At 45.1% G+C, this 23,120-nt stretch overlaps 4 protein-coding genes across 4 annotated transcripts; all 4 read right to left on the reverse strand.

Annotated features, from left to right (window-relative positions):
• Window positions 1–434: 434 nt before the first annotated feature.
• LOC117630184 lies at window positions 435–1,943 on the reverse strand. Its single transcript, XM_034362929.1, has 3 exons — window positions 1,856–1,943; window positions 1,397–1,594; window positions 435–1,186 (listed from the first exon to the last, which is right to left on the reverse strand). The coding sequence occupies exons 1-3, from the start codon at window positions 1,941–1,943 to the stop codon at window positions 435–437; spliced, it is 1,038 nt and encodes a 345-aa protein (XP_034218820.1).
• Window positions 1,944–7,706: 5,763 nt separating this feature from the next.
• LOC117630185 lies at window positions 7,707–11,703 on the reverse strand. Its single transcript, XM_034362930.1, has 3 exons — window positions 10,369–11,703; window positions 8,466–9,833; window positions 7,707–8,213 (listed from the first exon to the last, which is right to left on the reverse strand). The coding sequence occupies exons 1-3, from the start codon at window positions 11,701–11,703 to the stop codon at window positions 7,707–7,709; spliced, it is 3,210 nt and encodes a 1,069-aa protein (XP_034218821.1).
• Window positions 11,704–15,245: 3,542 nt separating this feature from the next.
• Window positions 15,246–16,779, reverse strand: LOC117630186. The gene is made up of 3 exons (XM_034362931.1): window positions 16,689–16,779; window positions 16,182–16,376; window positions 15,246–15,997 (listed from the first exon to the last, which is right to left on the reverse strand). The coding sequence occupies exons 1-3, from the start codon at window positions 16,777–16,779 to the stop codon at window positions 15,246–15,248; spliced, it is 1,038 nt and encodes a 345-aa protein (XP_034218822.1).
• A 1,565-nt stretch (window positions 16,780–18,344) lies between these two features.
• Window positions 18,345–21,784, reverse strand: LOC117633236 (probable pyridoxal 5'-phosphate synthase subunit PDX2). The gene is made up of 7 exons (XM_034366956.1): window positions 21,603–21,784; window positions 21,346–21,473; window positions 20,770–20,857; window positions 20,558–20,631; window positions 19,531–19,722; window positions 18,831–18,928; window positions 18,345–18,752 (listed from the first exon to the last, which is right to left on the reverse strand). Exons 1-7 carry the CDS (start codon window positions 21,655–21,657, stop codon window positions 18,629–18,631), a joined length of 759 nt encoding a protein of 252 aa, XP_034222847.1. The 5' UTR covers window positions 21,658–21,784; the 3' UTR covers window positions 18,345–18,628.
• Window positions 21,785–23,120: the final 1,336 nt, after the last annotated feature.

The following is a 23,120-nucleotide window of genomic DNA, read 5'->3' on the forward strand; positions in this document are numbered from 1 at the left end:
TTCTAAATCATGAAGAAAAAAAAAATTGAGGTTAAAAGTGTTTAATGTGTTAAAAGAATGACTAGCTTTTGCAGCCTGTGTTGTTCAGAAATTGTTTGATGTCCCAAATAAAGATGTGATGGTCCATCTTTAAATTAGTACAAGCGATTATCTAAAGTATATGGGAGGTGGTTTTCTCACATACACATTACCCCGGTGTCATAAGGGTTCAAACTTAAGACCGCTAATCTACATGTCTAGCTAGACCCTGTTGGCTGATGGTCCATCCTTAGCCATGTCTGGGCAAGATTAATTTGCAGTCCTCATTTGTTATTCATTAATTCAACATATACAATGCTTAAATAGTTACCCAAAACCAGATACATAATAAAAAACACTTTATTATGGCAAACAATTAAAAAAACGAAGTTTGTTCTCGTGATCGTGTGAATTTATCAGTATTGATCATCTAGTCCTCCACTTGTAATTGCAAGCCCTGCAGATTGAGAAGTAGTTTGGAACCTGCAAACCTTGCAGAGAGGTGAGAAGAGTGATAGAGTTTTGTACTTGTCCTCCCCACCCATCAATGGCATTGGAACTCCTCTCTTCACTGGACTAACATAGCCAGGCCTGTAAGTCTTTCCCAAAACTCCTTCCACAAGAGCAGACAGATTGGAGAATGAGAATTGTGTTTCCAAGTGAGCAAAAGTATCATCACCTGGTATATGGTAGTGATGAACTCTGTCTTCTTTTTCTCCAATAGGCCTAACCCTAATGGCTATGTCCACGATCCCGGTCACTATAACTCTTACATAGTTAGTATCATCGGTTCTTTCCACTATCACCTCTCTATCTTCATCGCTAGTCCTCCATTCAGCCTCTCCTTTGGTCGGGATGTTAATGGCTTCACCATCCCACTTTACCATGAGAGCATCAACTTTGTCATCCCATTTTGAGACCCTCTTTGCTGCAATGACAAGGGTGTGAGTGTCAAACATCACTGAGATGGCCTGAATCCATGTGAAGTCACGAGTCCTTCCTTGTGGTCGAGTTCCGATGAAGTGTGCATTGATTTGGAGGTTATCGTCTGAGACAATGGCAAAGTTTCCTCCCTTGGCTCCATGGAAGTAGAACATGACACCATCACCTCCAATAAACCTAGGGTCATAGCAGATAGAGCCATACCCGTCACAGTTGTTTCTTCTAACTGCAAAAAATCGAGTTCATTAATAAAGAGTTTTATTTGTAGCACATTTACTGACTAATTACTCGTCATTTCTTTATTAAAGGGAATTAGTAACACATGATCAATAATGCAACCCCAATAGTTTTATTGTGAGTCAAATCATTGCAGAAACCATGCGTACTATACATATCATTCTTGAGACAGCAAATTAAAGTGACTAAGGAGGCTTACCCTTGCAAGTGACTTCACAGCTGCTACCGCAATTAACAAAGCAACCCTTTCCTTTCTTGTTGTTTTTGGGCTTTCTTTGAGGGCATTCTGGTGGGCATACGAGGGTCTTGTAGAAACAAGCCCCTAGTGCTTTGCACTGACATCGCTCCTGTCCGGATTCTAGTGGTGGCAATACGTCGTAGATTGTACTCTCACTAACTCCATTGCCGCTATTGCCATTTCCGTTGCCGTTGCCATTACCATTTCCGTTGCCGTTACCATTTCCATTCCCGTTGCCATTACCGTTGCCACTGCCGGTGTTGCCATTTCCATTCCCATTGCCGTTTCCATTGCCACTGCCAGTATTGCCATTACCATTACCATTCCCATTTCCGTTGCCGCTGCCACCGTTCCCATTTCCATTCCCATTTCCATTGCCACTGCCACCGTTCCCATTGCCATTGCCATTCCCATTTCCACTGCCTTGGCCCAAGACAAATGTGGCTTCCATGGGAACGAGCACCACAAAGAGAGCCACCAATATATGTGACACTCTTATTTTAGCCATTTCTAGCTACTGTCTGTTTATCTTCTCCTTCTGGTGATGGACTAATAATTGGCTCTGAAGAGGAAGGAGATAGATGTGAAGTCCAAGGACGTTCGACGGGATATATATAAGGGAGCATTGAGGATCACCAGATGTTGGGCTATTGTTTTATAGCTTTATTTGGAGACTTCATTGGTTCTTACCAAATGGATAGATAGATACCCATACACATCCTCCTTTTTAACCACCTGAAGCTTTGGTATTTAGCTTGAGTTTGTAGTGACGACGTGGCACGACTTTTTAGGATTGTAGTAACCCTCAAATCATGCAGGCTTCAAATTTTAGTGGTGTGCTATTTTGCATAGAACATCATCATATCTTACGGCTGCCTCAAAGTGCTTCAACCGAATATTGCAATTTGCGTGCATAAATGCATGGAAGATCCATTAAAACTTATCAAACGCCAAACGCCAATTAATCTATATCCTTCACCTTATGACCTAAATATACATTTACCTTGACATTTGTAGGAGGAATTTTCATTCGTCTGCCCGATTCTCTGCATACTCTCTTAGTATATTATGTGTATATATCATAAGACCTTTCATACGCAGTATATTATGCGTATGGTGCCTCAATTCTTGAGAGTCCGATGCAGTATGACAAGCTTACCAAGACAGTTTCATTTTGAAGAATAAGGGTTTTTTTTTTTTCATCCTTTGTGAATTTGGAGGGTGGGTTAGCCTTAGCGACTGGTCCCTTGTGGTACTTTTGGGTAAAAATACAAAATCTCGCATGAACAACATACCAATTCAAATGTAAAATCTCGCATGAACAACATACCAATTCAAATGTTAAAATTATGAAATTCAATCATAGTATATATACACATATACAATGTATATACCAATATTTGTTATAGAAAAATCCATATATATTTTACAGGTATAATACTCCACCGCTACAAAATCTGCAGTAGTTTATTATACCCAACTAGTAAAATGCTCAAAGCTAGTCCTACGCAAACTGGTTTTTTTCAAGGTAAGGAAAGGGTTTTTACGACACACAACTACATAGGAAGACGCTGGCGTGGATTAATGACATTCAGTCAACTGGTCAAAGGACTTAAGCTCAAAAAGGGGGAAATTGACCCAGTTTTGCACGCACAAAAGAATAATCTTAGCTAGGAATTTTATATAATTATCTATTTTTGTACAAGTGATTTAAATGTGAAATCACTTAAGAACAAGACTCTGCCAGGAAATGCTTATTTTGCACTCATATATCCTACTAATTTATTTGATTGGTACGTATCATATGGACCTTAACGTAGAATAATATAGGTAATGTAAGATTGGCAGAACCTAAACGACGTCACCTGAAATCTAGTTGGGTTGCCTTTAATTTGAGATTAAACTAGTGAGCCTTAACCTAAATTAACTGAGAATATAGATAGATGGAGGCATGCATGATATATACGTCTCTTCTCACAAGAAAAATATATACAAGCTACTTTAAGTCGTCAGTAATCATCAATTTCATAATTGAGCAAAAGGTATTAAGTCGTCAGTAATCATCAATTTCATAATTGAACAAAAGGTACCCGCCATTAAAGATACGAGTTTCACTTGTGTATAAAAATTATGGAAAGGTGTTGATGCGAAAAAGTGGTTTGACACGTGGTTCGCCCAACTTAGTGATATTGTGTCTTCGGAAGGGAGTTAGCCTTCGGAAGATCAAGTTCCTGCAAAAGGGAACGTTCGGTAAGACCTTGGGGTACCGGTGCAGTACCGGCCGAAGGCTCTCCGATGCTTAACTAAGTACGGATTTAGTAAATGTCAGATTACAGATCAAGCGATAGCGTACCGTTGATGGTTCTGTCCCTCTCTTTTGGGAATAGGGGTCTCCTTATATAGGCCTTGGGAGGCGTGCATTATGCTCATATTTCCGATGTGGGACTGTAGGAGCTGGTCGTGAGCATGACACGTGTCCCAGAGTAAGAAGCATCAAGATGTATAGGATTCGGTAGGATTCTTGCCGAAGGGCCTGCAGTGTTAAGTGTTGACTCCGTCCACGTGTCAGGTGGTCATTGGTCGTTAATATACGGTATAAACAGTAGTCCCCCAAGTTCTCTTCCGAAGGTTCTTCGGAAGGGAATTTGGTTCTCCCCTGAAGGTTCGTAGCTGTCCTGCCGTTCGGCAAGTTCGCTTGGGGAAGGTTCCCCTGGGATCCGATGGGTCGCCGATGCTCAGAGGAGAGAGGGCAGAGACGCCTCGTTTCCCGTGCCTGGCGCATGGAGACTCTTCGTCTTCTGCACCGGGCGTGCAGAGACGCTTCGTCTTCTGCACCCGGCGTGCAGCCCACATCGCCACCCGTTAAGTGACACGTGGCTAGCGAAGTGACGTCTGACGGCTGCAATTATGAGCCGTTTGGTTTCCCGAGGCGTACCGTTGCAGCCATCTCCCTATAAATAGAGGTTGCTCCAGGCGCAAAACTCACTTTGCATTTGAGAACTGAAGCGATAGCTCTGCGTAGGCGATTTTCGAAGAGTGTTAACGGCAAACAAGGCGATTTTCGCGCGAGTTTCCGGCAATCAAGGCGACTTTCACGCGAATTATCAGTAATCAGGGCGATTTCCGAAGCGTTTGAACGGCAACCAAGGCTACCATACTACACGAGGTAAAATACCGTTCGGTACCCTCAATTTTCTTTTAATTCTCGTATTTCGTGCATGCCTTCGTAGTATAGGCCCGGCCGATCGTCTTAGGAGCTTTCGTCCGGTAGTCTAGCGGACTATAGGTAGCGGCTTAGACATCGGTAGGGTAGTTCATTACAGAACCTTAGCCACCCTTTTTCCTTTTCCTTGTAGATGTCTTCTAGCGAGTCCTCCTTCGGCAGTGAGCCCAACGCATTCGATGAAGAGTTATCATCGGGCTGGGACACATCTAGTTTGGCCGTGAGCTTTGATGCCGAGGGGCAAGAGGACACCGATGTTCGAATTATCGGTGAGGAGGTGAACTCCGTTCCTGCTCATGGCGTCGGCAAGGGGCTGAGGACGGGGCAGCCGCTTCCGCTAGCCGCAGTCTTCAAAGACGGTACCCGATTTGGTACCTCCGATCCCCTGCCGGAGGCTTCTACCTCTGGTCGCGATGAGATCATTGCTGGTCCCTCTCGGCCGAGGATAACAATCGTCCACCGGGAGCGGTCTAGGATACCGGTGGGCGTGCCGAAGAGAGCTCTATTCGGGGTCGACTATTTAGAGCCGAATAAGATCACCGAACGGGAGCTCCAAAAGATTAGGGCCGAATACCTCATTCCAGATTCGGTGAAGATGAGGATTCCGAGCCCTACGGAATGCCTTAGCGAACCCGGGGACGGTGAAGTCGCCTTCTTCACCGATATGCTGGTGCAAGGGGTCAGGTTGCCGTTGCAGCCTGCCGTCCAGAAGATCCTAGCCCAGATCGGGTACGCCCCGGGCCAATACAACCCCAACTTCTGGGTGGCCCTGATGGGGGTGATAACGGCATTTGGGATTGCCGGGGAGGGGGAGCCCTCCTACGAGCAATTCTCCCATCTCTACAGCATCACCAAATCAAAGAGTGCCGACCATGGTGGCTGGGTTCAGGCGAACTGCCTGAAGGCTTCCGAGCAGGGGCACTTCATCAGCTCGGTGCCGACTTCCCAGAAGTCGTGGAGGAATCGGCGGGTTCTACTCTCCGGGGATTGGGAATCGCCGTCGGGAGTACGCCCGCAGTTCCCTATGCCCACGACTTTCCAAACCGCCGGTAGGGTTCCTAGTTGCCGATCGGTAGGCTGTCTTACTTTTTATTCTTTTTTATATCTGCTACTGATTCTTTCTTCGGACAGGCAAACTCAAGCAGCCGACTCCTACACAAGGTGAGATTCGGCAGATCGACAGGGTGAGGCTGAAGGTACCCGCTGCCGAGCGAGTGTATCCGCGTTTCCTCTTCACCGACAATCTCATCAGAGCCAGACTTGTCACCCCCGCCGAGAGTAAGTATACTAGTTGGGTTTTCCCTCTATGGTTTCCAATTTTTGCATGCACGCTGACTGATTGGTTGCATTTAACCAGTGACGGACTCGAGGAAGGTTGCCGAGGCCAAGAAGATGAACGAATCTTCGAGGCGGCGCCTTATGATGGGCCTCGAGAAGAAGAAGAAGAAACAACTCGAGGCCCCCGCCGTTCGGCAAGAGACCGATCCCGAGGACGTGGTCCTCTCGGAGCGTCTGCGGCAGCTTAGCTCCGAAGCCGCTGCCCTGCCTACTGCCGAGGGTCAAGTCCCAAGGCAGCCGGATGCAGAGGCTACCGCTTCAAAGGCCACCGGCAAACGGCCGGTGATGGTGGACTTGGAGGCCTCGCCAGCTTCCAAACGGAGCCGCCCTTCGGAGGCTTCAAGGGCCGTCTTCGCGGCCGAGGACGAGGACGGGCCTACCGAGGCCTTCACGATCGCCTGTCCGTCGAAGACGGTGCAATTCGTCAACCATATGATCCTCGGATCTCAAATGGAGCTGCCCGAGGTTGACGAGTTGCCGAAGAAGCTTCTGCGGGAGCAGGCTGGACGCGCCTTCCGATTGCAAGCGGCGGTAAGGATCTCACCCTTGGTTGTCATTGCTTAATTCTTTTAAGTGGGGTTTCTAACTATCTGCTCTGTGTGCAGGCGTCCATGGAGATGTGGCTCTGCGTCAAGCGGGCCATCTCCGCTGCCGAAAAGGCGAAGAGGGCCTATGATGACGGCAGGGCAAAGGTCGCCGAAGCTGGCAAGGCTATCCAGGCCCACGCCCAGCTACTAAAGGAGAAAGAGGCTGCCGAAAGGCGTGCCCTTGCTTCGGAAGCGATGGCGGGCGAGGCGCGGGCTGAGCTGGAGGCAGTGCGGGCGGCTCTAGAGGCTGCGCGTGCAGCAGCGCGTGATGCCGAGGCCGTTTCTGAGGCGATACAGGACGCCATGCAAGAGTCCGAGCGGACCAAAGCCGCGGAGGTTGAGGCTGCCGTTAAAACGGCAATCCAGGGATACCGTTCGTCGGAGGAGTTCGCTGCCCTGCTGGACGGGGAAGTTGGCTCTGAGATGGCGGATATGTTGTACCGATTCAAGCGGTACAACCCTGGCCAGAAGCTGAACCTCAATTTTGCTGCCGATCCCCCTCCCCTTCCCGAAGGACTAACAGAGGAAATGATCGAGAACTACGATGGGGAGGAGGCTGCTGAGGGGCCCGGGTCTGCCGAGGCTGCTGCCGGAGATGAAGCTGCCGAAGCTGCTGCTGGAGACGGAGCTGCCGCTTGAGGGCGTTCTTTTTGCATCTTTGTAATAGCTTAGCTTTCATTTTCTGTTTGTCCCGAACACATTGATGCCGAGGGCATCTTCTAATTCAAATTTATGCTTTTTTAATTCAACCATCAATTGTCCAAATCTTATAATTGCTAATTGCCGTGGGCTAATTGCCGGTAGATCATTTAGAATCAATTTTCGAAAATTATAACTGCTAGTTGTCGTAGGCTAACTGCTGGTCTAAAGTTACTTATTGCCGTAGGCTAATAAGGACGTTATTGAATTTTGACAAGTCCCGAAGGGATCTGTAGGGTAAGATTTGAACAGTCATTCGTTGCCGTAGGCTAGTATAGAACTGCCGTGGGATGTTAACATTTAGTTGCCGTGGGCAAAAATGATAATCAAAGGAAGGCTTAAGTAATAGTGCCGAGGGCTTTCTATTAATTCCAATAAAATAAATACATCGAGTAATTACAGTTCCAACCTGCCGTAGGCTAGGTCACTTGTAGTAGTACTTGAGATGTTCTACGTTCCAAGGATGGCCGAGGGCCTTGCCGTTGGAGCCTCTCAATCGGTAGGTTCCCGAGCGAAGGATACCGATGACTTCATAAGGTCCTTCCCAGGAAGGTCCGAGGGTTCCTTCCGTGGTATCCTTCGTCGCAAGCGATACCTTGCGCATGACCCAGTCCCCGATTCGGAAAGAGCGGGGTCTGACCCTAGAGTCGTAATACCGAGACACACGCTGTTTGTAGGCTTCATTCCGAAGGTTGGCCTGTGCTCGGTGCTCCTCGAGTAGGTCAAGGCTTAGAGACATGGCCTCCTCGTTCTGCTTCGGTGCGAAGGCTTCCGTTCGGTAGGAAGGTTCACCGATTTCCACGGGTACCACTGCTTCCGATCCAAAGGCCAGAGAAAAAGGGGTTTCTCCAGTGGACGTTCGGTAAGACGTCCGAATGGCCCACAGTGCTTCGGGAAGCTTTTCCGGCCAGGCTCCCTTTGCCTTGTCCAACTGCCGTTTCAGCAGTTTCTTCACTATTTTGTTTATTGCTTCGACCTGACCGTTCGACTGGGGATGGGCCGGCGATGCAAAAAAAAAGTTGATTTTCAAACGGGTGCAAAATTGCCTGAAGAGTTCCGAATCGAATTGCCTGCCGTTATCGGTAATGATAGCATATGGGATACCGAATCGGCAACATATGTGAGTCCAGACGAAATCTTCAATCTTTGCCGCCGTTATGGTTGCAAGAGGTTCGGCTTCTACCCATTTGGTGAAGTAGTCAACGGCAACCACTGCATATTTTGCCTGCCCCTTGCCTTGCGGCATTGGGCCAATCAGGTCCAGTCCCCATTGTGCGAAAGGCCAAGGACTTACAATCGGCGTGAGAGGTTCGGCAGGGATATGTGGGACATTACCGAAGCGCTGGCATTTGTCACACCTCTTCACCAGTGTATTGGCGTCCTGATGCATGGTTGGCCAAAAGTATCCCTGCCGAAAGACTTTGTAGGCGAGAGATCGGGACCCGGAATGGTCGCCACACACACCGCTGTGAATCTCCCGAAGGATGTCCTCCCCTTGCTCTGCCGTGAGGCATTTGAGATACGGGGTAGTGTAGCCGCGCTTGTAGAGTACATCGTTGATAACTGTGTATCTTGCTGATCGGTATCTCAGCTTTCGGGCCTGGGCCTTATCCTCAGGAAGGGTGCCTTTCGTCAGGTATAAGTAGATGGGAGACATCCATGTATCCTCATACCGTACGGCACACGCTTCGGAGGTTACCGTGCTCGGTTGGGCAAGGATCTCCACTGGTACCTTTCTTCCGACTTTGTCGTTTATCGCCGAAGCGAGTCTTGCCAAAGCATCGGCATGGCTGTTTTCGCCTCTGGGGATCTGTTTGATCTCGTATGCTTGGAAACTTCGGAGTAGCCGATGGGCGGTTGAAAGGTAGGCGTACATGGAGGCATCCTTGGCGGCGAAGTCTGCCGTTACCTGGTTCACAATGAGCTGGGAGTCGCTGTGAATTCGGATTTGCTTTGCATTCATGCTCTTGGCTAACCGAAGGCCGGCCAAGAGGGCTTCGTATTCCGCTTCATTGTTGGAGGTCCGGAAGTCGAATCGGAGGGCGTATTCGATCTTCTGTCCGTCCGGTGTTGTCAGCACCAAGCCCGCTCCGCATCCTTGCTGGTTTGCCGAGCCATCGACGTGCAAACCCCAGACGGGAGTTGATGTGTCGAGGCGTTCGGCGCCTGGTGGATCCGGCAAGATGGTCTCGGTAATTGCCTCAGATGTCGGTTGTACTGTCGCTGGGGTAAGCTCGGAGATAAAATCGGCAACAGCCTGGCCCTTCTCCGCGGGCCTTGGAACGAACTGTATGTCGAATTCCCCGAGTTCGATCGCCCATTTGATCAATCGCCCGAAATTTCTGGTTTCTGGAGGACTTGCCGGAGGGGTTGGTTGGTCAGGACTTTGATCCCGTGTGCCTGGAAGTATGGCCGAAGTCTTCGTGCCGAGACAACAAGGGCTAGAGCCAGCTGCTCTAATGGGGGATACCGAAGTTCCGCGCTCTGGAGTGCCTTGCTGACGTAGAAAATTGGTAATTCTGCCTTCTCTGGCTTCCGAATTAGTACCGAGCTGACGGCAGTTCCGGATACCGAGAGGTAGAGGTAGAGAATTTCCCCAGGCAGCGGTTTTGACAAAAGGGGGGCTTTGCTCATGTAGTTCTTCAGGGCTTGAAATGCGTTATCGCATTCGGCAGTCCATGTGATATCCCGTTTGCCCCCTTTCAAGGCTTTGAAGAACGGTACACATTTATCGGTAGCCTTCGATATGAAACGGGTCAGGGCGGCCACGCGTCCGGTAAGGCTCTGAATGTCCTTCGTCGTCTTCGGCCTCTCCATATCGATGATTGCCTTTATTTTTCGGGATTCGCCTCAATCCCCCTCTGACTGATCATGAATCCGAGGAATTTCCCGGAAGATACACCGAAGGCGCATTTCTTCGGGTTCAGCCTCATCCTGTACTCTTTGAGTATGCCGAACATGATCGATAAGTTCTGCAGGTGATCTTCGGCAGTTCTGCTTTTTACCAACATGTCGTCAACATAAACCTCCATGATGTTGCCGATGTAACCGGCGAAGATTTTGTTGACGAGCCTTTGATAAGTTGCCCCTGCGTTCTTCAGACCGAACGGCATGACATTATAACAGTACAACCCTTTGTCCGTTATGAATGCGGTATGTTCGCTGTCGGGAGGGTGCATGAATATCTGGTTATAGCCGGAGTAGGCATCCATAAAGCTCAGCAGTTCGTGGCCGGCAGTGGCGTCCACGAGCTGGTCTATCCGTGGTAACGGAAAGCTGTCCTTCGGGCAGGCCTTGTTGAGGTCGGTATAGTCTTGGCACATCCGCCACCCGCCCGGGGACTTTCTTACCATGACGGAGTTGGCAAGCCATACCGGATACGTTGCTTCCCGGATGAAACCGATGGTTTGAAGTTTCTCGACTTCCGTGCGCATCGCCTCATACCGTTCGGCATCGTATGATCGGCGCTTCTGCCTTACGGGCTTATAGGCGGAGGAGATGGTGAGTTTATGGCTAATCACGTCCGGGGCGATGCCGGGCATGTCCTCGTAAGACCATGCGAAAACTTCCGAATGATGCCGCAAGAAGTCTATGAATTGCGTTCGGAGGTTCGCAGTGAGTCTAGTGCCGATCCTAACCTGTCGGTCGGGCTGTTCATCGCTCAAGGTTATGGTTTCCAATTCTTCGGCAGGTTGTGTGTGAGGGGTGGGAGATTCATCTCTAGGGTCGTCAACCGGTCCAGTACCGTTCGGTAAACCTTGCACCGTCATGGTCTCGTTGGGGAGTATGAACGAGGTTGCCTTGAGCGCCGTAGCGTAGCAAGTCCGCGCGCTGAATTGATTTCCCCGGATTGCCCCCGTGCCGTTCGGGGTAGGGAACTTCATCAACAGCATGTGGGGCGAAAGATGCGCCTTGATCCTCGTCAGTGCCGTTCGGCCAACGATAACGTTGTATGCCGTCGGGCAGTCGACGATGAGGAACTGATCGTACGTTGTTGCTTTTCTCGGCGCCGTGCCAAATGTAATTGGCAGTCTGACACTACCGATCGGTTGGACCAAGTCTCCAGAGAAGCTTAACAGAGGTGTCAACTGCCGGTCGACTTGGTTGTCATTGATTCCCATCTCTCTGAAAGCTTCAGCAAAGATTACGCTCACGGAGCTCCCGGTATCGATCAGCACTCGCCCTACATCGTAATCGGCAATTTCAGCTCGGATGATCATTGGGTCGTCGTGGGGATAGAGGATTCCCTCTTCTTCCTCTTGGCAAAATGTGATCGGCTCCCAACGAACTTTTGGTGTTTCCTGGAACCGATTCATCTCTATTCCGAGCACCTGAGGGAACTGTGCGGCACGCACATACTGTTTCATCGAACGGTGGCTCGTCCCCGCAACGGTAGGTCCTCCGCTGATAGTGCTGATCATGTTTATCTGCCGAGGAGGGTTCGGCACCGGCGCCGTTGGCGGCCGGGCGATATACTGGTCCAGTTTCCCTTCTCGGATCAGCCGCTCCACAATCTTTCTCAAACTTATACAATCTTCCGTGTTGTGGCTGTTGTGCTGATGGTATCGGCAGAATTTACCGGTCTCCCGGTTGTCTTGCCGATTGGGTCTTCTAACATTCGGCTTCGGTATGGCCTCCTGTTCGTTCATCAGAACGGTTTCATACGTGGTATTCAGCAGGGTGAAGACCTCGTTGCCGTGGTCACGGTTGGGCAGGGGTCCTCGGTTGTCGTTGTGACCATACCGACCTTTCCCTTTCTTTGGCTGATCTCTCCGATCGTCACGGTTATCTTTCCGCTTATGGCCCGCCGAATATGAGTCGGTCCTATCGTAGGATGGCGCCTTCGCAGGGTAAGCGTTTGGCTTGGCATCCTCTCGGCGTGCCGAAGCGCTTGGTTTTGAGTTGAAGTACTCGGCCTTGGCGTGCACCGCCGCCTGCTTCATCAGCTCATCATACGTGCGCCAGTTGCTGCTGTGTACTAGGTATCGGAAATGCGAGGACCGAAGGCCACTCTTGAAGGCGCCGTAGGCTGCCCTATCATCTGTTTCCGGACACCTTGAGTACTCGTGACTGAAACGCGCCGCGTACTCCCTCAGTGGCTCGTCCTCCCTCTGCCGAATTGTGTACAGATCATCGGCAGAGTAAAGACGGTCCGTTTGGATCATGAAGTGATTGAGGAAAATCTGCTTCAGCTCGTCAAAAGAATCTACCGTTTCCGGCTCCAAACGGTAGAACCAATTCAGGGCTGCCTCGGTAAGTGAAGATGGGAATAACAGACACTGCCCCTCGTCGCTCAGACCCTTGCATCCGATGGCGGATTGAAACGAATGAAGGTGGGTTAAGGGGTCCTCGGTCCCAGTATAGAACGGTATGCGCAATGGTTGTACTTCCCGATCCTGCCGAGAACGACGGATGCGTCCCGTGAACGGCCCGGGCCGAAGCTTTCCCCACTCAGGTTCCTGGGAGCGAGCCTTGTCGTTTTCCATTTTCTGGACCTTCTGAAAAAGGAGTCGGACAACAGGGTCTCGGCTTGGGATTCCTTCGGCATCATAGTCTTCTAAGCGCCTTCGCGGGCTTACGGAGTTATCCCCCAAGTATTGAGTTGATACCGAACGGTAGGTGGACGTTTGCGCATCGGAAGGGATATATTCGGATGCAGACTCCGTGGAGTTCAATCCTTGGACCTTCCGAATGGGTGACTTACTTCCCCCGGCGTTCATCCGGGATTCCCGTAGTCGAGCGCTAATCCTGATCGGGGATTCTGTCTCTCCGCCTCCCGATCGTTAAGCCTGTGTCGGCAATCAGAGTAGACCTTCTTCGGTATGTGCGGTTGGTCCCTAGGTGTCGGCACCACCAGTTGTTTGGAGGGCGCGGGCGTTGCCCTTGCTGCCCTTCGGTGCCTCCTCCTATGAGGGGTTCCCAAGCTTTCGGAAGAGTGAGTCGTCTGGATGTTCTGCGGGTGCTGCTGGTGCAGCTGCCGTTGGGTTTCGTCCACTTTGGACGAAAGGTGGTGGTTGTGCTCCTGAAGCCTAGCCATGTCCTTTCGCAGAGATGCGATTTGGGCTACTAGCTCGGCCTCGGCGGTTGTTTGGGTTGATGGGGCGTTTCCGTAGGGAGTGCATGGGGGTAGCGCTGGGCTAGCCCCAGCTTGCCTTCCGAACGGTGCCCCGTCCTCCGGTAGGAAAGTGGGTATTGAAGTGGTCCCCATGTGTTTAGGGGATAGTGGGTTTTAATTGTTTTTCGTTTCCCACAGACGGCGCCAAACTGTTGATGCGAAAAAGTGGTTTGACACGTGGTTCGCCCAACTTAGTGATATTGTGTCTTCGGAAGGGGAAAGATCAAGTTTGGGTACCGGTGGTACCGGCCGAAGGCTCTCCGATGCTTAAGTAAGTACGGATTTAGTAAATATCAGATTACAGATCAAGCGATAGCGTACCGTTGATCGTTCTGTCTCCCCTTCTTTTGGGAATAGGGGTCTCCTTATATAGGCCTTGGGAGGTGAGCTTATTTTGGAATCTCCGATGTGGGACTGTAGGAGCGGATTGTGAGCATGACACGTGTCCCAGAGCAAAAGCGTCAAGATGTATACCCTTCGGTAGTGTTCCTGCCGAAGGCCCTGTGATGTCAAGTTGTCGTTTTTCTCCACGTGTTAGGCGGTCATTGGTCGTTAACATACGGTATAAACAAAAGGAAAACACATATGAAGTGAAAGCAAACCAATTGTGGCTCGAGCTTGTGGGCCATACAACTAGTAATTTGAGTATGGTGTTCGGGGCGGGGCTTTGACCCTAATGGGTCAGGTCTGAAGCACATAAATCGAGTATGGGGACGAGTTTAGGAAAATTTTCGAGTATGGTGTTCAAGGTAGAGCAGGGTAAGGATGGTATTGAATGTCAATCAATATAACAAACCCAATAGCATATAAGATTGGATATTTGCACAATCTATTACAAATAAATATAAAGCTTGTTCGATCTTGATTGGTTTCATTGCTTTATATCTTTGAGAATGAAAAAATGGGACACTATGAGATATACAGACACAAAGCAGTTACTTGTATGTCTTAGTTATCAATTCTGGACATATTTTCCTTTTGATGCATCGAATTCGCATTATAGTAACCATCCATTGTTATTGCTAAATTTGCTATATTCGTAGGGTTTTTGCTTACGTTTGATTAGGGTTGAATATGATAAGTATGGTGTACTTATTAAAATTATATTTGTTTCACAATTCAATATATCTTTTTTGGTCATTTTATATTAGGATAAATTCGTAATTGAATAAATAGTTTGGTAGTATGGTGTACTCAGTTAATTTTAGGGTTCGTTTAACAGCACCTTAATTTATATCCATTACTAATAAAATAAAGATGGTAAGAGAAAATTTACATTAATTAGAGAGTGTAATTATGATATCATCCCTTCTATTTTAACGGTAGTAAAGTCCCTCAGTTAATATGTTATGATTACATGAAATGTTTTAACGTTTTAATGTAATTTAAAGGTGGATGGCATCAATTGTAAAATAGTTGAAAGTACTACGACAAATGTTAATATATTTTAAATGTTTTAGTTAGAAGTTAAAAATGAGTGGGTTTATATTTGGAATATATGAGTTACATGGGCCTTTCTCTTAACATAACTTGATTTTTACATAAGTTTACTTCAAGTTCTTGTTCATGTTTCCAATATTTTTAATTGAATGATAAATTTTTTTTTTTTCCTTAGGCTTACTATATCGAAGTAGTTCATCCACTGAAGATAGCCTAGAATTTCATTAAAAGTGCACCACATAATAAACCTCTTTTATTTCAACAGCCAACTGACCACGGCTATCAAGAAAAACATCACTTAAGTAATACAGAATATTTTAGTTATCTAAAATCAGATGATACATTTGATTATTGAACTTTAACAACTAAGAAACGGTGTTTATTTCCTGTGATGACCATATAAATTGATCAGTATTGATCACCAAGTCCTTCACTTGTAATTGCAAGCCCTGCAGATTGAGTAGTAGTTTGGAACCTGCACACCTTGCAGAGAGGTGAAAAGAGTGATGGAGTTTTATACTTGTCTTCCCCACCCATCAATGGCATTGGAACTCCTCTCTTCACTGGACTAACATAGCCTGGCCTGTAAGTCTTTCCCAAAACTCCTTCAACAAGAGGAGACAAATTGGAGAATGAGAATTGTGTCTCCAAGTGAGCAAAAGTATCATCATCTGGTATATGGTAGTGATGAACTCTGTCTTCTTTTTCTCCAATAGGCCTAACCCTAATGGCTATGTCCACGATCCCGGTGACTATAACTCTTACATAGTTAGTGTCATCGGTTCTTTCGACTATCACCTCTCTGTCTTCGTCGCTAGTCCTCCATTCGGCTTCTCCATTAGTTGGGATGCTAATGGTCTCACCATCCCACTTTACCATGAGAGCATCAACTTTGTCATCCCACTTTGAGACCCTCTTTGCTGCAATGACAAGGGTGTGAGTGTCAAACATCACTGAGATGGCCTGAATCCATGTGAAATCGCGAGTCCTTCCTTGTGGTCGAGTCCCAATGAAGTGTGCATTGATTTGGAGGTTATCGTCTGAGACAATGGCAAAGTTTCCTCCCTTGGCTCCATGGAAGTAGAACATGACACCATCACCACCAATAAACCGAGGGTCGTAGCAGATAGAGCCATAGCCGTCACAGTTGTTTCTTCTAACTGCGAAAAAGGTTAGCACAGTGGAGTTTATTAGTAAAGACTTTTATTTGTAGCACATCTACTAACTACATATTTATCACTTCCTTACTAAATGTGGTAAGTAAATGTAGTCTCGGTAGTTTTATTGTGCAAGTATTGCCAGAATTGAGATATCAAATTAAAGTAACCAAGGTAGGAGGCTTACCCTTGCAAGTGACTTCACAGCTGCTACCGCAGTTAACGAAGCAACCCTTTTCTTTCTTGTTGTTTTTGGGCTTTCTCTGAGGGCATTCTGGTGGACATACAAGGGTCTTGTAGAAACAGGCCCCTAGTGCTTTGCACTGGCACCGCTCCTGTCCAGATTCTAGTGGTGGCAATACGTCGTAGTTTGTACTGTCATTGACTCCATTGCCACCATTGCCATTCCCGTTGCCACTTCCGTTGCCATTGCCTCCATTGCCATTGCCGTTGCCATTGCCATTGCCATTACCGTTGCCATTTCCACTATTTCCATTACCATTTCCGTTTCCATTACCATTCCCATTGCCGTTTCCATTGCCATTGCCATTACCATTACCGTTGCCGTTGCCACTCCCGGTGTTGCCATTGCCATTCCCATTGCCGTTTCCGTTGCCGCTGCCAGTGTTGCCATTACCATTCCCATTCCCATTTCCGTTGCCACTGCCAGTGTTGCCGTTGCCATTGCCATTTCCATTGCCTTGGCCTTGAACAGATGTGGCTTCCATAGCAATGAGCACTACAAAGAGAGCCATTAATATATAAGACGCTTTTAATTTTGCCATTTCTAGCTACTGTGTATGTTGATCTACTCCTTCTAGTGATTTACTAGTACTTTGAGCACTTGAAGGATAGATGGGAAGGGCAGGGTTCAAAATGATATTTATAGGGGAGTATTAAGGAGAAACTAGGCATTATTTGCCAATATTTTATAATTTGATTTGGGTGCCATTTGTTTTGACCAAACTATTATTTGTAACTATATTTTGGTTAGATACTCATTCAAAACATCCTTTTAACATCCTGAAGCATTGGCGTTGGCTTGAGTTTGCAGTGAAGACTGGGCACGACTTTTTAGAGTTGTATTTTGCGTAGCACATCATCATTTCTTACGGCTGGCTCAAAGTGATGCAAAGCAAAATTGCAATTTTGCATGAAGTCATCAATTAAAAGTTGTCTAACCCCAATTAATTCACATTTGGACGAGGATTTCAACTCTAATCTTTGTCATAGTCCGACGCAGTATGGCAAGCTCATGGAAGCATTTCTGCCTTTCAATCGGATGGTCTCGGATTTTTTGTGCCCCTGTATTTTGCATTGGCGAAAAATAATGAGAGGAACTTTAATTTATCTGATTCATTATTTTTCACAAAATCAAATGCCCTAGAAATGCTTATTTTGCAATCATAAAATTTTCTAAACTAATATATTGGACCTTGATGTAAAATGGTTTTGTAGGAAGCACGATTCTGCTGTGAATAGGTTATATATAATTGGCAGAAGCTGAAAAACGTCACCTAAAATCTAGTTCAGCTGCCTCTAATATAGCTACGCATGCAAGATACGTATCAGAGGAAAGAAAAGATGCACGCATGAAGATAGCATTGATTGACTAACTTGATAAGCAAAGGGTCATATCCGCCATTGAAGATGCCAGCTCAACTTGTGTATCAAAAATAGAAAATGGCGGATGAAGCCATTTAATCTCAGGGCTTGTTATGCACAAGTGAGCATGTATGGATGGACCTTTGGAACTTGGAAGTCATGGACACAAACCTAATCGGCTTGTGCATTTGCGTCACCAGGCAATATTTTGTTGTTGTGAAGTTATTCTAAACTCAAACACGACTTCTCAACTTATCTTGTCTAGAAATATAAACTCAAATTCATTCGCAAATTTGACATCATGTGTCATGTCATGTTGTATGATGTTATGTTTTACCCTTTGTTAGATAAGATACTAAGTTCAAATCTCATTGACGTATCACACACGTGTTAAACATGTTTCGCAATTGATGCGTATTTTTTTGTCAACACAGTTGAGGGTAAGATTGGCCCGTATCCCAAGTGCTGGGTTTCAATTGCACTCTTCTTATCCTTGTGATGTAGAACAAGTAATGAGAACTTAGACATTAGAAAGGATTTTAGAAGAGGAGGAATTGGGGATCACGATAAAAAGAAGATCAGAAGAAGCAAACTAAGGATTGGAAACAGAATTATTAAGTTAGAAGAGCATATGCCCTGACTGGCCTGGTTGCAGGGCGTGGCCCAATGCACCCCTTGTTCCTATCTCTCTTCACGCGATGTGTCAAGTGTCGTGCTGGTACGTTCTACACATCTATCCAAAGCATTGATTTCATTTCGACTTCATTGAAACTGTCTATTCAACTTTATAATTTATATACACTGTCTGAAACGCAGAACTGGTTATCTGCCTTAAAACTAAACCAATTACCAGAAAGAATACTTGTTGACGATCAAAAACCTTTAACAGATGTCATACATGAACATCAGTAAAGGAAAAAACCGACTGGTAAAAGTAAATAATTTCAAAAATGCAGGAAACACGCCTTATCTCAGTTATCTCACTGGCACTATTGAAATATAGGGAGGTCAATCTTTATCTCACTGGCACTATTGAAATATAGGGAGGTCAATCTTTGGTTGTTGGTCAAGATTCAGATCTGCTCCAACAGCAACAATGCTACTGGAGGCCTCTTCTCCAGTTTCAGTTGCCATCTTCAAGAAGTAACTATGCCTGCGCAAACAAATATTTAGAACCTCGTGTCTAATTTAGAAGAAATTAGATCCACTCCAACAGAATATACGTAATTACCATCGAGTGTCTGCTGTCAGTTCAGGATGGAAGGCAGTCGCCAACAGATTCCTTTGTCTAACTGCTACAATCACTTTCTTCTCAGACCCAGTATTCTCCTGAAATATACAAAGCTAATAAGAAAAAAGCAACAAAAGAAGGTGAAACATAACTAATATATTCCAGTGGTACATCACCGTCACCACTGGTAAATCATAGTCGATGAATGGTGCTATAGTTTTTCATAGCAATAAACTGCATATTGCCAGGTAACTAATTGCAGATGAGCATTGCTAAAATAGTCCCATCCTCATGAACACATCAAAGTATCAGTCTGATTGTATTCAACAGCTTTTAATCATAGGCATAAATTTAAGACCAGACCAGAAATTGACTGGTTCTCATATATCAAATTGTACTTTTGACCATCATTTGCTTCACTATCATAAACGTCCAAACTAATTACCTTTTTAACGAATTACGTTCTAATATTATCTACCCTATCCACAAAAATAGAATTGCCAAATCTACTGAGCAAAGCTGGTTGAATTTACCATCTCTTACATAATTCGATGATTTATGGTTTGCAAGGAAATATGGTCTTTGAAGAAGCAAATAAAGCTGCCGATCTAAAAGAAACCAACAAGTCCTTGACTACAGACAGATTATATAGCATTATAGCCAGTAAAAATTTATACAGACAGAAGAAAGAACCACAAACCTCTTGTGCTTCAACAGCAGAATTTGAATCCAACGCCTCATTAGACGGGACAAGATAATCAGCCAGCACTTTAACTTCTGGCCCTACGTCAAGGATAGCAGGAGCACGGATGAAAACTCCACGAAATACTTCAGGACCACCTTCCTTAGCGGCAAGCTCTGGTATTGCAAGTTCTGCCTCAAAGCTTCGAATCTGTAATTTATTTTAGAAAAACAAAATTAATAACAGACAGACAACTCAAGAACCCCAACATCAAATAAACTGACATATTACAATTTACAACAGATAGTTCCCTAATAATCCACAGTTCCTAACAGCCCTTTTTTTCTTTTCTATTCCTTTCTTTAACATTAAAACCTGAGTTATAATCATGTAGGGTCAAATTCGTATTCCATTAGCTCCATGATCTTCTTCCTGATAATTAACCCTCTGAAGTACAAATTACAGCTTACACAAATTTATAAAGTTTTTATGCTTTTTTTTTTCCTTTCTTTTTTAAATGTTTCTGTGCTAGTAAGCTAGTAAAACAACAAGCACTTCACTTGTTAGATTTAAAAAAGTGATGTTTTTCTTTACACAAGACATAGTGATGTGATTTATGAAATTAGTTTATTTCAGACAGTTTATATTGCATCATAATCTAATAAAGCTTTCAATTAACAGGTCCAATGGAATTCGCTAAATATAGTGTGGAAAACTTTCAAGATAACACGAATGTGACATTAGAAATCTAGAATAACAACATCCACCATTCCAATAAACTAAGTATAGAAATAAATAGTAGACAGATGACACTTCAGGTAACAGAAATGAACTGCAAACACAATCAAACCATTCAAACTTCATACTACGTGCCCTGTACAGCTCTTCTTTTATGAACATTCCAAATTCAAGAACTTTAGGACTATTTACCATGTTAAATACGGACATACTTACCAATGCAACGGATGTCTCATTTTTTTCTGCTTATGGCTTATCTATTTTGATAAGCCTGTTTAAGTTGAGAATACAGAAGTCAGAGCATTACCTGACTGCCAAAGAAGTTCCTGTGGACAGTGCAATCTAGGCCTCCAATAAGTTCCTGTCCTCCTATTTTCTGTCCTGAAAACACATGCCACTCAACTCAATACTCAAAAAAAAAAAATATTGCTGCTTTAATTCTATTGATGAAGAAAAATTAAAAATGAAATACCAATAACTTAAGGATTCATAAAAGAAAAAGATAGAAAGAAAATGAACCTGTAGCTTTGTTTGCTAAGAAGATAAGCCCTGCACAGGTTCCCCAAACAGGCTTCCCCATTTTGACAAACTCACGCAAAGCAGGAAACTGTCAATAAACTAAATACGTCACAATCAAATATGACACTGAAGAAAATGTCAGAATTCCTAAATTTGGCAAGTCAAAATACATTAGAGAATATAAACAAGTAGAGCATATGCAAAAAATTAGCAAAATTCCTTTTTTTCAGAAATAGAAAATAAAAATTGGTGGGTACATTTAGCCAAGTTCATTGCTTGTTAATCAAATTCAAAAAAGGCTATAGTATATTTCTTTGTTTTCCTTTCGCTTGCACAAAGAAGCAAGCCAAAATAGTTCAAACATGGTTTATAGTAAAGACCACCTTTTCTCTAATCCACATTTAACCGAATCTCCCAACAAAAATATACAAATTACACCACTCAAAAACAAAACTATACCATTTTTTACTGAAGTTCTATAGAAGTCATTTTCATATTAAACCAACAAGAAACAAAGCAAAAAAGCACTAATAAATCAACAAAAGCGCAGAGAGATAGAGGGAGATAGAGAGAGACCAGATTGTGGTACTCAGCGAGCTTAGCCATGGTGGTGCTCTCTCCTCCAGGGATAATAAGGGAAGCCACGGTTTCAAGCTGCTCTGGTTTCCTTATCTCCACGCCTTTCACCCCAAGCCTTCTCAGCGCTACAACAGACAACCACAGACACAAAATTCCAGTTAACATTTGGAACAATATAGAAATACATATCCCACAAGAGAGAGAGAGAGAGAGAGAGAGAGAGAGAGAGAGAGAGAGAGAGGAAAAGGGGTTGCCTGCTATGTGTTCGTTGAAAGACCCCTGTAAAGCAAGCACGCCGACGAAGGCCATGGTGTGCTCAAAGCCTCACAGACTACTTGGGGCCAACGATAGAACAGAGCGCTTAGTCTTGGAGACGGAAGAGGGAGAGAGAGGAGTCGTCAAGCGATTGAACACACTCGTTTCCTCATAGGCTCCACTTTTTGCCATTTTTATTATTATATAAAGGAATATAAAATTGTGAATCAGGATGACCTCATTGGGATTCTACGGATCCAAAATTCCAAACATTAAAACAAAACAAAAAACACAAATTTGTTGTTAGGAGGTTTTTAGGTGGTGTAGACTGCTAGTCAACTCAATTTTCGTTACCACTGGTCCTAACGGAATTATAACACACATTTTGTAAATTCAATGACCAGAATGTGCTGTTGTTGGCACTTGATCTAGAGGATATGAGTAGTGCAAATGTTTTTTTTAATTGTTTTTTGTAATGGTTGGATGTTGTGTTACTCTTTTTTCTTGATCGAATTTTTTTCATCGGAGTTTTTACGGTAAGGTTTTAACGAGACACTTTGCTTTTTGCATCCTATTTTCTCTACTATTTGTAAGCAGATTTTTAGTTTGAATGAAATTGCAATTCTTTAATAATAATAAAATGACCAAAATGTGACTCGAGTACAAGTTATGTGACTATTGTTCCTAAAAACTTAAAGGCCTAAAGGTTCGAATGTCCCTTAGGTCTCCATCCTTTCTATCGAAGGGTATTTTGGCTCAATCTACCTCTTAAATCGACTTTTTGTGTTGCACTTTACACTTTATTATTGAGTCTTTTAAATTTTCTATTCAAAGTTTGGACGTGGTATTTGTGGGTCCTATTTAACAGACTTGACAATTGTAAGGGCTTTTTCGTTCCGGCAGCTACAGATGGGCCTAGACTGCCGTAAAGAGCAAATGGGTGAAATTGCCCCTTGTGTCTGAGTTCGAGAATCAGACCCCAAGAATACTTCAAAAGGTTCGTGGAGCCTTAGGAAACATCTTGGCTTCCTTCACCAACAAAACCAACAATTGCTTACAGATAAATATTATGGCTTGGCATGAGAAGCTTGTGGCACAGAAGCTGAGTATTCATGAGTTTAGCATGAGAGAGAAAAGGCTTGGGTTTCCTATGAGAAACAGAGGCTCGAAGTAAGAGGGAAAAGGGTTTTAAGAGGATTTGTTGAAGGAAGAGAGGAAAGAATGAAGGAAGAGGAATGAGTGGCTTAAGCAAGTTTTCGACAGCTTAACGAAAGTTTCAAGCTCTTGAGTGGCTTGACAGAAGAGAAAAAGGGAAGCAATGGAAGAACATGGCTTGAAATTGAAGGGTTCCAGAGGTGAGAGGTGATGCTTGCTCTCTCTGGATGTGTTTATGGGAAAGATAGGAAGAAGATGGAAGCACAGGTGGCTTTAGCAGATTTCTAGCAGCTTGATGAAAGCTTCGTTAGGCTCCTGGGTGGCTTGACATAAGAGAAAAAAGGAAGCCATGGAAGAACATG

The sequence above is a fragment of the Prunus dulcis genome, chromosome 6, assembly GCF_902201215.1.
Source record: "Prunus dulcis chromosome 6, ALMONDv2, whole genome shotgun sequence".
Taxonomy (NCBI): domain Eukaryota; kingdom Viridiplantae; phylum Streptophyta; class Magnoliopsida; order Rosales; family Rosaceae; genus Prunus; species Prunus dulcis.